This window comes from Lotus japonicus, chromosome 5 (assembly GCF_012489685.1).
Source record: "Lotus japonicus ecotype B-129 chromosome 5, LjGifu_v1.2".
Lineage (NCBI taxonomy): Eukaryota > Viridiplantae > Streptophyta > Magnoliopsida > Fabales > Fabaceae > Lotus > Lotus japonicus.
In genome coordinates this window covers 50,400,391-50,413,795 of record NC_080045.1, presented here as the reverse complement: position 1 = coordinate 50,413,795, position 13,405 = coordinate 50,400,391, and the positions used below count along the sequence as shown (strand labels likewise).

At 36.5% G+C, this 13,405-nt stretch overlaps 1 protein-coding gene across 2 annotated transcripts; it reads left to right on the top strand.

The window, feature by feature from the left end:
• Window positions 1-1,172: 1,172 nt before the first annotated feature.
• On the top strand, window positions 1,173-11,980 carry LOC130718886 (uncharacterized). Of its 2 annotated transcripts, none has more exons than XM_057569516.1 (14): window positions 1,173-1,366; window positions 1,682-1,804; window positions 2,038-2,094; window positions 2,197-2,319; window positions 2,674-2,757; window positions 2,852-2,976; window positions 3,076-3,177; window positions 3,415-3,531; window positions 9,438-9,506; window positions 9,601-9,667; window positions 9,769-9,822; window positions 10,097-10,195; window positions 10,335-10,367; window positions 11,474-11,980. In XM_057569516.1, the coding sequence occupies exons 1-14, from the start codon at window positions 1,337-1,339 to the stop codon at window positions 11,567-11,569; spliced, it is 1,179 nt and encodes a 392-aa protein (XP_057425499.1). In that variant the 5' UTR covers window positions 1,173-1,336; the 3' UTR covers window positions 11,570-11,980. The 2 variants fall into 2 exon arrangements, with proteins under 2 accessions (XP_057425499.1, XP_057425501.1); XM_057569518.1 differs by having other exon boundaries at window positions 1,176-1,366; window positions 10,097-10,186.
• The last annotated feature ends 1,425 nt before the right edge of the window (window positions 11,981-13,405 follow it).

Sequence of the window (13,405 nt, the reverse complement as noted above, 5' to 3'; positions counted from 1 at the left end):
AATTAAAATCACTTTTTTATCTCCTCTCAACTATCATCATAGATTTTCAGGATAAGCTAAAGTAACTATGTCAAATAATCTGTTTTCAACTTCACCTGAAACAAACACAAAAAGTGATATTTTGATTAAAAAAGTGATTTTTTGATTTTAAAAGTGATTTTTTGATTAAGAAGTGATTTTTTGATTAAAAAGTGATTTTTCCGAATTAAGTTGAATCAAACGCACTCTAATTGGCTTGTTTATCATTGCTTACAAAAAGTGATTTTACTTTTGAAAAAATAATTGATTTTATTTTAAGTGATTTTTTTGAAAAAGTATATTTTCATTTAACTTTGTCTACAAATATAATAAGTGCTTTCAATTTAGAAGTGATTTTAAACTGTTTAGATACATAAAATTTCAAATATAAATTAGGGGTATTTTTGAACTTATCAAAGTTTTAAGAGAGTGTTCCGTTCCGTTCCCTTCCGTTCCACCATTTTTCAGGGAACCAAAGTGTCTCATTCCTAGAGTCTTTTGTCCCGTTCCGTTCCATCTTAAAAACATGACAAACACAGAACGGAACCCATGTGTCCTGTTCCGTTTCCTTCCCACCTGTCTACCAAACGCTACCAAAGAGTTGAGTGACATATAAATTGAGAAGAAGATCTTATCCTCAAATCATAGGATCGGTGAGTGTTATTTATCTTTCCAACATATAATATATTTTTTATCTTATCCTCACATATTTTCTTTTTTTTTACATTAAAAAGATAAATTACATCGCCAGGAATCGACCTCTGAATCTTTCCCTACCCAACCCATATGTCTCTCAACTCCTACCACTTGAGCTATGTTAGGGGGAGGAAAAATTTCCCACAGACATAGACTAGTTAATAAGTGACCGGCATAAAACAGAGGAAGACAAAAGGATGATTTGGAATAACGTGCGTAATTATTAAGGAGGATTGATGCTTTTCAATTCAAAACAAAGGTTAAGGTTCGTAGTAAGAATGAATTTATGATGTTCTATAAATTTGGTTTGTTTGTTTGTGTAACCGCGTGTTAATCGTTCCCGCTCCTTCCGTCAACCAACTATCTCTCTCCAATCTCTCAACCAAAGGTAAACTACTATCTTTTTTATTTTATTTTAATTAATTAATTAATTCAAACCTTGCAAAATTGAACTACGACCATGATCATCAACAACAACGTCACCACCGTCTCCTTCACTCCAATATTAATAATTTTTCCTTTTCTCCATTATTTCCTTTTGTTCCTTTATTTATTTCTCATGAATTTTCATTCTCATTATGCATGATCAACAACAATAATCCTCTGTTCTCTCTGCTTCTCAATGCAACAACAGATGAAGTCACCTTCTCGGGTACGCATTATTACACAAACTAACTCTTTCTTTCCTTAAATTCTCATATATATATGAATTGCATTATTCCCTTGATTCTTTCTTTCCTATTTTTCTCTTACTATAAAGGCCAATTTTTCTCTTGATTTTCATTTCAATTTTTTCTTGCCCTGTTTTGTTCTATGAAGAATTAATTAATGGTGTCTTTTTGGTTTAAATTTCAGAAGTAATTGGTTATTACTTGTTTTAGTAGTCTTTCTCTTTCTTCAATTTCATTGTTATGATCTTGTTGTTGTTGTGTATCAATTTCTCAAACCTTGTGTTCTGTTGAACTAGGCTCTTTTTCATGCTGATTCAAAGGGTAGAAAATCCTGTCTTTATGGCATCTTCCCAGCAGCTTTATTGGTATCTGTTGTTCTATTCTTGATGAGTTCAGGCTTCTCACAAAGCTACAAAGAGGTACATACCTAATCTCAAGATGCCCAGGATTTTGAATTGCGGTGGTTGCCGCTGTGTCGCGGACAAATGCAGGGTGATGCAGCCGCAATTGCAGTCGCGATACCGATGCTCTTCGGACCGCGCGGTTTAAAACCCTGGATTAAACCCAATTGCTGATGAAGTTGACTTTGACTGTATAGGGTTCATGTTGTTGTTCAATATCTAAAAACCCTCCTTTTGGTCTTGTACTGCAGAAACTGGCAAGCTTGAAAATTGACATAGTTCAGAATGTGACAATTGATAAATGCAAGGTTAATATTCTCTCTGTGCATGCTTTCTGAATGAGTCTTCATCATTTACTGTTTTATAAATGATTGACTTTGGTGCTTATATTTGTTTATCTTGTTTAGTAGAACCAGTGCAGGCCTAGTGGTAGTGAGGCGTTGCCGGCCGGTATAGTCTCCAGCACTTCGAGTCTTGAAATGCGGCCTTTGTGGGATCCTCCAAGGCCTCGAAGGGGTCATCATATAGTGGATGTAAGTTTCAGTCATGAAAATCTTGCTAGTTGTGATATGTTGTTCCCAGAGTTTTAAATTGTGGAGAAATGCGGGTTCATGTGCCGCAATTGCGGTCACGATGCCAAGGACTCCAAAACCTTTACATTGCAGCCACGGTTGCGGACCACAATTTAAAACCCTGGTTGTTCATCAATGAAATCTTGCTAGTTCTAGATAACTTATTTTATTTTATTTTTGAAGTCATTGGTGTGTGTAGCCTCTTCAATTGACACCATTGACATACAACTCATGAGTCATATCACCACCTGTGTTCAATAGTCCTAGTTATCTTAATTACTTCTCATATGCACTAACATGCCTACAATTGAACAGGTTAAGGCAAATGCATCAACCAACTTGTTTGCAATGACAGTTGGAATTAAGCAGAAAGATCTTGTTAACAAAATGGTTACAAAGGTACTTTAATGAGTTTTGTGCGGATTGCTAATCACCAGCTTTGATTTTATCCATGACTAATGACTCATGACCCTATTTCTACACTAAATTGCAGTTTCTTGCAAGTAATTTCATGGTGATGCTCTTCCATTATGATGGTATTGTTGATCAATGGAACAACTGTGAATGGAGTGGCAGTGACCGTGTCATTCATGTTTCGGCTATGAATCAAAGCAAATGGTAGGTGTCTAGGTGAAAACATTTCATTCCCATCCATATTTGGAATAATCTCAGTTATCTAACATGTGTGTTTGTCCTGGACATGTTTTCAATGACTAGGTGGTTTGCCAAGCGTTTCTTGCACCCCGACATAGTTGCGGAATATGATTACATTTTCCTTTGGGATGAGGACTTAGGAGTTGAATATTTCCACCCTGATAAGTATGATACCTTTTTAATTGTCAACTTCAATTATAAAGTTTGATGCACCTAGATTTTAATTCAAATGAGCAATTATAGGTTTTTATATCCTCTCTCTTGTGGTTTTCACCTTTACCATCATACTAAGATTGTACATTTAAGGGAGATAACTTGTCATTTTCTTTTTGGTGACTCTTACATTTGTAGTACATGGTCTTAAGGATTAGTGTTTGATATCACTTCTAAAATGGTTTGTAGTTATGTTTCTATCATCAAACGTGAAGGGCTGGAGATATCACAACCAGCACTGGATGTAAAAAAATCAGAAGTTCACCATCAGATTACTGCGCGTGGAAGGAGATCAAAAGTGCACAGGTATACCCGGATCCCTTTTTATGTTGCCATTTTTGTAATTTAAGAAACATTCTTTTTTTTGTTGTTGTTGGTGTCATCACACAATCAAGTATAGCACACTAACAGCTTCCCCCTTTGTCTGGGATGTTGCATCATTAGTTAGTGCAAACGCAAACATGATTTAACGTCTGTCTAAGTATTAACAGAGAAGCTAAAATTTGCCACCTTAAGTTTGACGCAAATCAAAGAAGCAGAATTTTGACAAATTGAGTTCAACATGACACTTAGTTAAGCCATGAGTTATACCATTAACAGCCTGCATTATGCAATATGCCACAATAAGTACTTTTTTAGCCTCTAATAGACTCTGCTGTTATACAATAACAGCAATAAAAAACATATCCTTTCCCCCAAGGTATGTTTTGTTGGGAGCAATAATAGAAAAGAGAGAAGAGAGAAATAAATATCGCATAGGAGTTTTTAACGTGGTTCGGAACACAATGTGTGTACCTACGTCCACGGCTACACTAGGTAGTAATATTTCTTTTGGTGTATATAATGCTTACAATGAGGTGCTTATATATAGTAGGAGTAAGTCAACCTCCTCCTTATTCTAAGCGATGTGGGACTTACAAATAGACTATATAAGCGATGTGGGACTACAAATAGACTACATAACATAACAATTCTCCCACTTGGAGTCTAATTGTAGTAACTTTTTGTAAGCAATAAGCTAATCTGCTCTCCACCTAGTGTAGCGCCTTCGTCTTCAACTATCCTCGAAGGCCAGCTGAGGCAATGCAAAGCCTCAGCTTATCAGCTGTAACAGTCTTGGTCAACATATCAGCTGGATTCTCTGATCCTAAGATCTTCAACAGAGATAATTCTTCATCATTGATAAGTTCTCTGATGAAGTGATACTTCATCTGTATGTGCTTGCATCTGGAGTGAAAGACAGGATTTTTTGCAAGGCAAATAGCACTTTGACTGTCACTAAACAATGGAGGAACATCTTGTTCTTTTCCCAATTCTTTGAGAAAATTCTTCAGCCATATCATCTCCTTGGCTGCTTCTGAAATGGCAACATATTCTGATTCAGTGGTTGAGAGAGCAACTCTATTTTGAAGTTTAGACTTCCAACTCACAGCAGTTCCTCCTAAGGTGAAAATATAACCTGTGGTGCTTTTTCCACCATCTGAGTCTCCTCCTAGATCTGCATCAGAAAACCCCTGTAAAGTGAGATCATTTCTTCTAAAGCATAGACACATTCTTGAAGAACCCTTCAGATATCTCAGTATCCACTTTACACCTTCCCAATGCTCCTTCCCAGGATTTGACATGAATCTGCTGACAACTCCCACAACATGTGCTATATCAGGTCTTGTACAAACCATAGCATACATCAAGCTCCCTACTGCAGATGCATAAGGAACTGTTGACATGTAACTTTCTTCTTCATCTGTTTGTGGGGACTGCTTCTTTGAAAACTTTAAGTGATTTCCCAAAGGGGTGCTTCTGGTATTGGCATCTCCAACATTGAATCTGTCCAGTAATTTTTCAACATATTTCTCTTGGGACAACTTCAGAACACCTTCTGATCTATTTCTGGAAATCCTCATACCAAGAATTTGTTTGGCTGGACCAAGATCCTTCATCTCAAAGTTTTCTGACATCTGTTGCTTCAACTTGTTAATTTCAGTCATATTTGATCCTGCTATCAACATGTCATCAACATACAAAGCAAGAATAATATAACTGTCAGCAAATTTCTTAACATAGCAACAATGATCTATGTCACATCTATTAAAACCTGAGTTGCTCATAAACTCATTAAACTTCTTGTACCACTGTCTCGGTGCCTGTTTCAGACCGTACAAGCTTTTGTGAAGCTTGCATACAAGATTCTTCGTGCTTGGAACTTCAAAACCTTCAGGTTGTGTCATATAAATCTCTTCTTCCAAATCACCATGTAGGAATGCAGTTTTAACATCTAACTGCTCCAAGTGAAGATTCTCTGCAGCTACAATACTCAGGATAACTCTTATAGTGGTCATTTTGACAACTGGAGAAAAAATCTCTGTGAAGTCAATTCCTTGCTTCTGCTGAAACCCTTTCACTACAAGTCTTGCCTTGTACCTTCTGCTGCCATCAGATTCTTCCTTCAGTCTATAGACCCATCTATTATGTAGAGCTTTCTTTCCTTCTGGTAACTTGGTCAAAGACCATGTTCCATTCTTCTGAAGGGACGTCATCTCGTCTTTCATTGCTAGCTCCCACTTGATAGAGTCATTCCCCTGCATGGCTTCACCAAAATATTCTGGCTCTCCAGCATCAGTTAACAACAGATAATTCAACGAAGGAGAATACCTTTGTGGTGCTTTCGGCGTTCTTGTAGATCTCCTCACTTGAGTTATAGGAGTTTCAATTACTGCTGTTGGCTCTTGTTCCAGCTCAACTTCTACCTCATCATCCTCGTTCTCAGGATTAATCTGGTTTCTTTTGGCTACATCACTTTCTGAAATTTCTTCCAATGCCACTCTTTCAGAAAGTTCCAACTGTTTACTTGAACTCATAGATTCTGCAGAAGACCTGTCTTTATGAAGCACACTTTCATTAAAAGTAACATTTTTGCTTCTAATGATTTTCCTGTTTTGTTCATCCCAAAACCTGTAGCCATACATATCAGACCCATAACCAATAAAGAAACATTTTATGGCCTTGGGGTCCAATTTGTCTCTCCTATCGGAGTCTATAAGAACATAAGAGACACAACCGAAGACTTTCAAATGTGAAAGACTTACCTCCTTTCCAGACCATACCTCTTCAGGCAACTGATAATCCAAGGGAACAGATGGTCCTCGATTTATCAGGTAAGGTGCTGTATTAATGGCATCTGGCCAAAACATTTTTGGCAACCCGGACTGGATTCGCATACATCTAGCCCTTTCGTTCAAGGTCCTGTTCATTCTTTCCGCTACACCATTTTGCTCAGGTGTACCTGGTATTGTCTTGATCATTCTGATCCCATTTTCTGAACAAAATTTTTTGAACTCCTGGCTGTCATACTCCCCGCCATTATCAGATTTCAGACTCTTAATCTTCAAGCCTGTCTGATTTTCAACTTCTGTTTTCCACCTTTTAAACACAGAAAACACATCAGATTTACTTTTGAGAAAATAAACCCATACCTTTCTTGTTGAGTCGTCTATGAAGGTGACATAATAGCGTAAGCCTCCAAGAGATTTCACTGGGGCTGGACCCCACACATCTGTATGCACCAGTTCGAGCTTTTCTGATTTTGATTTCCTGCCTGCTTTTGAGAAGCTAACCTTTCTCTGTTTCCCTAAAATGCAATGCTCACAAACACCAAGATCAACATGCTTCAAATTTGACACCTTACCCTTTGATGCCATGATCTTCATTCCTTTTTCACTCATGTGTCCAAGTCTTTGATGCCATATAGATGAGCTATTGACAGCTTCAGTTACTGCTATCATGTCCTCCTCTGCAACCATATAAAGGGAACCTCGTTTCTTTCCTCGAGCTACAACCAGATTGCCTTTCGTTACCTTCCGAGCTCCACCCCCAAAAGTGGTGTGATAACCCTCATCATCCAACTGGCCTATAGAGATCAAATTTCTCTTTATTCCAGGGACATGTCTGACATTATGCAATGTCCATAGAGTTCCATTAGAGGATCTGATATCAATATCACCTCTTCCCGCAATATCAAGTGGTTTTCCATCTGCAAGATAAACCTTTCCAAACTTTCCACAGATATAGTTAGATAATAATTCTTTTGAAGGAATAGTATGAAAAGATGCACCTGAATCTATAACCCATGAATCAACAGGACTATCCAAGCTGCAAATTAATGCGTCTGCTACTTCCTCAGTTGCTGCATTAGCAGATTCATCATCATCTTGCCTCTTTTGGTAATTTTTCTTCTTCCTTAGGGCTTTGCATTGATTGGTGAAGTGACCTTTTCTGTCACAATTCCAGCAAGTGATGTCATTCCTGACTCTTGTCTGACTTCTGCCTCTTGATTTTGATCTGCCTCGGCCTTGGCTTTGATTGTGACTCTTCTGGCTACCTTTTCCTCTACTTTCAGTATTCAATGCTGAACCGGAAGTGTTTGAAGACTCTCCTGAATCTTTCCTGCGAATATCTTCGCTTAAGATCAGGTCTCTGATGTCATCAAACTTCAGCTTGTTATCCCTTGCGGAGTTACTAACCGCAGTGACAGTTGCAGCCCAACTATCCGGTAAGGATTGTAACAGACTCAAGGCCATCAATTCGTCGTCAAAGGTAATCTTCACTGACGATAGCTGCGAAATAATTGTATTAAAGCTATTAATGTGTTCAGTTACAGAGTTACCTTCTCCCATTCTGAGATTGAATAGACGTCGTATCAGATGTACTTTATTGGCGGCAGATGGCTTCTCGTACATATTTGATAATGCCTTCATCAGATCTGCAGTAGTCTTCTCATTCACAATGTTGAAGGCAACATTTTTGGATAGCGTCAATCTGATCACACCAAGGGCCTGTCGATCTAACAGATCCCAGTCTTCCTGCTTCATGTCGTTTGGCTTCTTCCCTGTCAAGGGTTGATACAACTTCTTTTGGTACAGATAGTCCTCCATCTGCATCTTCCAAAACCCGAAGTCTCTGCCATCGAACCTCTCGATCTTCACCTTCCCTTCTTCTAGAGCCATTGCTCCCACTTCTTCCTCTAAATTGAGGATCTATCCCACGAACCTAAAGCTCTTGATACCAGTTGTTGGGAGCAATAATAGAAAAGAGAGAAGAGAGAAAGAAATATCGCACAGGAGTTTTTAACGTGGTTCGGAACACAATGTGTGTACCTACGTCCACGGCTACACTAGGTAGTAATATTTCTTTTGGTGTATATAATGCTTACAATGAGGTGCTTATATATAGTAGGAGTAAGTCAACCTCCTCCTTATTCTAAGCGATGTGGGACTTACAAATAGACTACATAAGCGATGTGGGACTACAAATAGACTACATAACATAACATGTTTGACTACATGGATAAAACGGTGCTATAAATCCTATCATGAATCATGTCTTAAGAGAAAATCATTCAAATTCAAATCCTTATTAATAGTTTGATCAGTATTTTTCATTGATCTTCTCCTAACTTTTACAATTGAGCTATCCTCCATCTGATCCATCCCACCCTCTTTATTTTTGTCTCCACTGGCTTTCTCCATATGTACCCAAACCATATAAGGTAAGACTTCACCATCTTTTATCTTGTGTTAAGGTCCCATATTGACTAGAGATATAACCAAATTAGTCATTATAAATGGTAGACACTAGACAACGCTCACCTCTAACCTAGCTTTTGACGTATAGTTAGATCGAACTCGAATTCAAGATGGCATTAGAGTCTATCCGATATCCGTTTATTGGGCTCTCCGCAAATGCTCATTCCTGCAAATTTCAACTCTAGATGTTCGACCCTGGGCATGAAGGAGTGTGTTAAGGTCCCGCATTAACTAGGGATATAAGTCATTATAAAGGGTAGAACAACCCTCACTTTAAGCTAACTTTTGTGGCAGAGTTAGCCTAATCCCAGTTCAAGAATATGGATTAAATCCACTCAAGTTTTGCTGAAATATATACAGTAGAACCATTGATTCACTTTCAAGGAACTTCATCTCCCCTTGACTGTTTCTGATAGCAACTTTGGTTTGTGTTTTTTAAGATATGATAGTTTCTAAGTAGTAACCCTATAGTACTCCTAATCTGATAGGGGGATTCTGAGCTTGAATCCCTTCAGTCTGTGTGGTAATGAACATTTGTTGAAAAAGCTAAAAAAATTGGAGAGAAGACAAGCTACTTAAATTTTCCACCTAGAAATGTTTTACTCATATATCACATTCTTTTGCTTGCAGGAGAACGTATAAAGCTAGTAATGGTGGTAAAGGCTGTGATAAAAACAGCACTGCTCCTCCTTGCACCGGGTAAACATTTATTGTAGTAACAAGTAACAACAAATTTAATGTGAATTTCCCTTTACCTTATGCTGATGAAGAAGGATAAACTAATTTGTTTCAGGTGGATAGAAATGATGGCTCCGGTTTTCTCAAAATCTGCGTGGCGTTGTGTTTGGTATATGATCCAGGTGCATAACTCTGTTCTATTAATGTTTCTGTGGAGCATTACTTAAGCATTTCTCTATAATGGTTACATATTTATTCACCATCTGTGTGGTTTATTTCACAGAATGACTTGATTCATGCTTGGGGTCTGGACATGCAGCTTGGTTACTGCTCTCAGGCAAGTTAACCTCATTATCTCTTGGTTCAATCATGATTTCCTATTTTTCTACATTTTGAATTAGGATAAAACTTAAATACACTATATGCACTGTTCTTGCTGTCGATTAGTGAAAAACTCAGTACACTATAGCACTATTCGTAATTGGACAACAAAACAATATGAGTGTATCTAAGTTTTGTCCAATGAATAATCTTCTAAGAGAATTTTGTCATCTACCTTTTTTAATTTTTTGCTTTCTAGTCCCATCTTACCTTATTTTCTTATGGATTAGGGTGATCGAACCAAAAACGTTGGTGTTGTAGATGCTGAATATATCATCCATTACAATCGTCCCACCCTTGGAGGCATAGACAATACATTGGTACAAAATGTGTGGCATTTTTATATGAGAGTTTAACTATGCAGATCTTAAGTTATTATTATTATTGATTATTCTACAGCTTGCTTATCTTGAATGTGTGTCTCTCATTCTGTATGCTTTGAAACTGAGACTTGTATGTGACTTGCAGGTTACATCTCACAAAACGGATCATAGAGTTGATGTAAGTTACTATATTTTCAATTAAAGTTAATGTCTAAATGTACATTTGTTAAAAGACTTGTTTTGTTTTTGTGTTCCAAAATTACTCATCCAGTTCATAATCATAATCTGGTTACTGTCAGTTTATATTCTTTTTGAATAACTTGATCTTTTAGATAGGGTAGTGGTTAGGTTCTATTTGTTTGATATGAAAGAAAAACATTTTTTTAACCTTCTAGTAACACAATTCAAATTTCTTATGCTTGGATACTTGTTGAGTGACAATGTTAAAAAACTTTCATCTCATTTAATAAGACTTCAATTTGGTTTTTATCTTAAAGTGAATGCTAACGTCCGTTTGCACCGGTGACAACGAGTATCCAAACATATAGATTTTGAAAACAACTACTACCTGGAATGTTTGTTGTTTTAGCCTTTTTTTTCCATTTTTCCCAAAGAGAAAAAGGATGATGCACCGACGGTGTAAAGTTTTTTTACACCGTCAACCAATCAGATTTTAAGGATGTGTCATGTCAATTAATGAAATTAAATAAAAATAGAGATTTTCTCATATCCTTGAAATCTGATTGATTAACGGTGTAAAAAAACTTTACACCGTTAGTGCATAGAAATTAAACTCTTTCCCAAAATAGTTGTTTTAGAAATTGAAGACATTTTACTCCCCTTTTTCCATTTATATCCTCATCTACTTTTTTTTCTCACCTATCACAGTTGTCTTGACCAGCCACCATTCTTATTTATTTACTATTGAGTGTGCATTAATTAGTATTAGTTTTGAAAATAAATGCTATTAGGTGAATATAAATGAAGGAATTTCAGTCAAATTTTATATCAGCATCTCACTCTTTGTACATAACCTTTAACAACAAATTTTTGGAACAGTGGGTTAGTATATTCGCTCCAATCTTTCAAATTTCATACATAAGCATTTGTCTCTTTCAATGACAATGACTAATTGCTTGCCAATTAGGTCGATATGATAATTAAAGGACAGTCTCCATGGAATAATCTATTTGAGATTTGTTATTTTATTCTCTTGCCATTATTATTAATTTTATCTAAATAATTTTGATTCTATTACTAAAATATTATTTTGGAATCATGCAGGTGAGGAGACTTTCTTACAGGGAATTAGATATTTTTAGAAAACGATGGGAAAAGGCAGTTGAGGAGGATGAGTGTTGGGTTGATCCATTTCAATAGTAAATGCAGGAATTGGAGTTTCAGATTTGTAAATTTCATTGGAAAAAAAGAAAGAAAAACACATCATTCTTGTAAAGAGAAACAAATGCAACTAGTTGCTACAGAAAAAAGCTTAGAGGATCTTATGGGAAGGGCATCTTAGGATAAAGTTCTATCTTAATTAAGCAGGGTGTATATAATGGATTTTTTCCTTCTATAGTTTTATTCAACCAAAACTCTCAAGCTAAATAAAGTTTGAATGTGGCTAGGTATGACAAGAGAGTAGTCAGAAAGTTAGAAGTTAGACCCTTTTGGTTGTTTTTCTTGAGTAGAGACATCATATTTTGATATGAGAAAAGCAATTGATGTCAAGCACTCAAGTGCATTTGAAAATGATTATTGATTTCATTGCCTCATCGATTGTTTATTCAATCAGCTCATGTTTCTATCTGCATGATTACTTGCTTCCACATTATCCTTCCCTAATCCACATGTTGAGCTTACTTCCTACCATAATTTATGTTGCCTAGCCAAATATGCATTGACATTATTCAATAAAACTTGTTTCTCCATGTGAGGGATCATAACTCAAGAATTGTATATGCCCTCTAATTATTTCACTTAATAAAGATTTTATTAATATAATTATTTATGACGACGCAGAAGGCTTACTAGTAGGAAAACTAATTATACAGATTTTGTGTATTTGGATTTCCATTAGAGAGGTGAAAATCACTTTCACCGGAAATTCATGTTTCAATGAATTGTAATGAAAGTGTTTTTAGGTGTTCAAGTGGAAAATAAAAAGTAGACAGAGAATCACCGAGAATAGGAATGTCAAGAATAAAATTAGTAATTGTGAGAATAAAATCAGTAATTGTGGGGGTATACCCTCTCTACAAAGTGATTCCATCACTCTACAGTACTTTTGTAGGCCTTTTCATTTTAGTTGTGTAGCAAAAACACTTTAAAAAGGCCTTTCAGGAACAAAAACATTTGAAAAAGCCTCACAATAATAGGTAAGAAAAGCTTCAAATCTTTTGTCCACTGTTTTTGTGATGATTTTGAAAATAACATTACACAAGGTTGAAACTCATATGCTTAGGCCTTTTCCACTTTAGAAATAAGACATAAAAGTTTCATTAAGTCTCTGCGAGTCTTCTCCCTTATTCAACACACCAAGTACCACCCTAGATATGTCATCCCCAATAACAGACCAGAACTTCTGAAAGAAAAGGGTCGGTAACCCATTAGGCTCAGGAGCTACCGGTGGTACATTCAGTAGTACTCATTATTTAAGTCAACAAGTAAAAATGAATAACATGCTCACTTATTTGGATAACTGAAGAACCATGATTAAAAAGATAAATAAACCATTCATATTAAAATTGGAATGGTAAAGAAACATACAAATTAAAGTGACACTTAGGTAGATTCCCTTGTTTCTGGTTGGTTGTGGGTTTCGTGTATGGTGTTTAGGTTTATGGGTTTTTTCTTTTCTTTGGGGACCGTCCTTCACTGTGGGTGATTAGCTTTTTGTTGCTACTAATCACCATTGCCTATTATGTCTCCTTTTTAGCTTTGTTTTCAAAGTTGTGAATAATACATCATTTTACTTTCTAAAAACAAAGTATGTTTGATGGACTGATCAGGCGATGCCAGAGAAACGTAGGTTGATGCAGCTCAAAAAGACACACTTCGTTTCAATGCTTAGGGTTTGGTGTCTTGAGGGGCTTGTGAACTGTAATGTGAGACCTGTGTCATCATGGGCAACCTCCGTCATCAGGGACAACCTCTTCACAACTCATGACCTCCTCATCACAGACAACCTCTTCACCACATGGGACCAAACCTCAT

Bases quoted from the DNA above. Each gene is read 5' to 3' on its own strand.
- LOC130718886 (XM_057569516.1), top strand. From the start codon at position 1,337: ATGCAACAACAGATGAAGTCACCTTCTCGG. The intron at 1,367-1,681 runs GTACGCATTATT...CTGTTGAACTAG, and splicing joins AGATGAAGTCACCTTCTCGG to GCTCTTTTTCATGCTGATTC. The intron at 9,507-9,600 runs GTAAACATTTAT...AATTTGTTTCAG, and splicing joins ACTGCTCCTCCTTGCACCGG to GTGGATAGAAATGATGGCTC.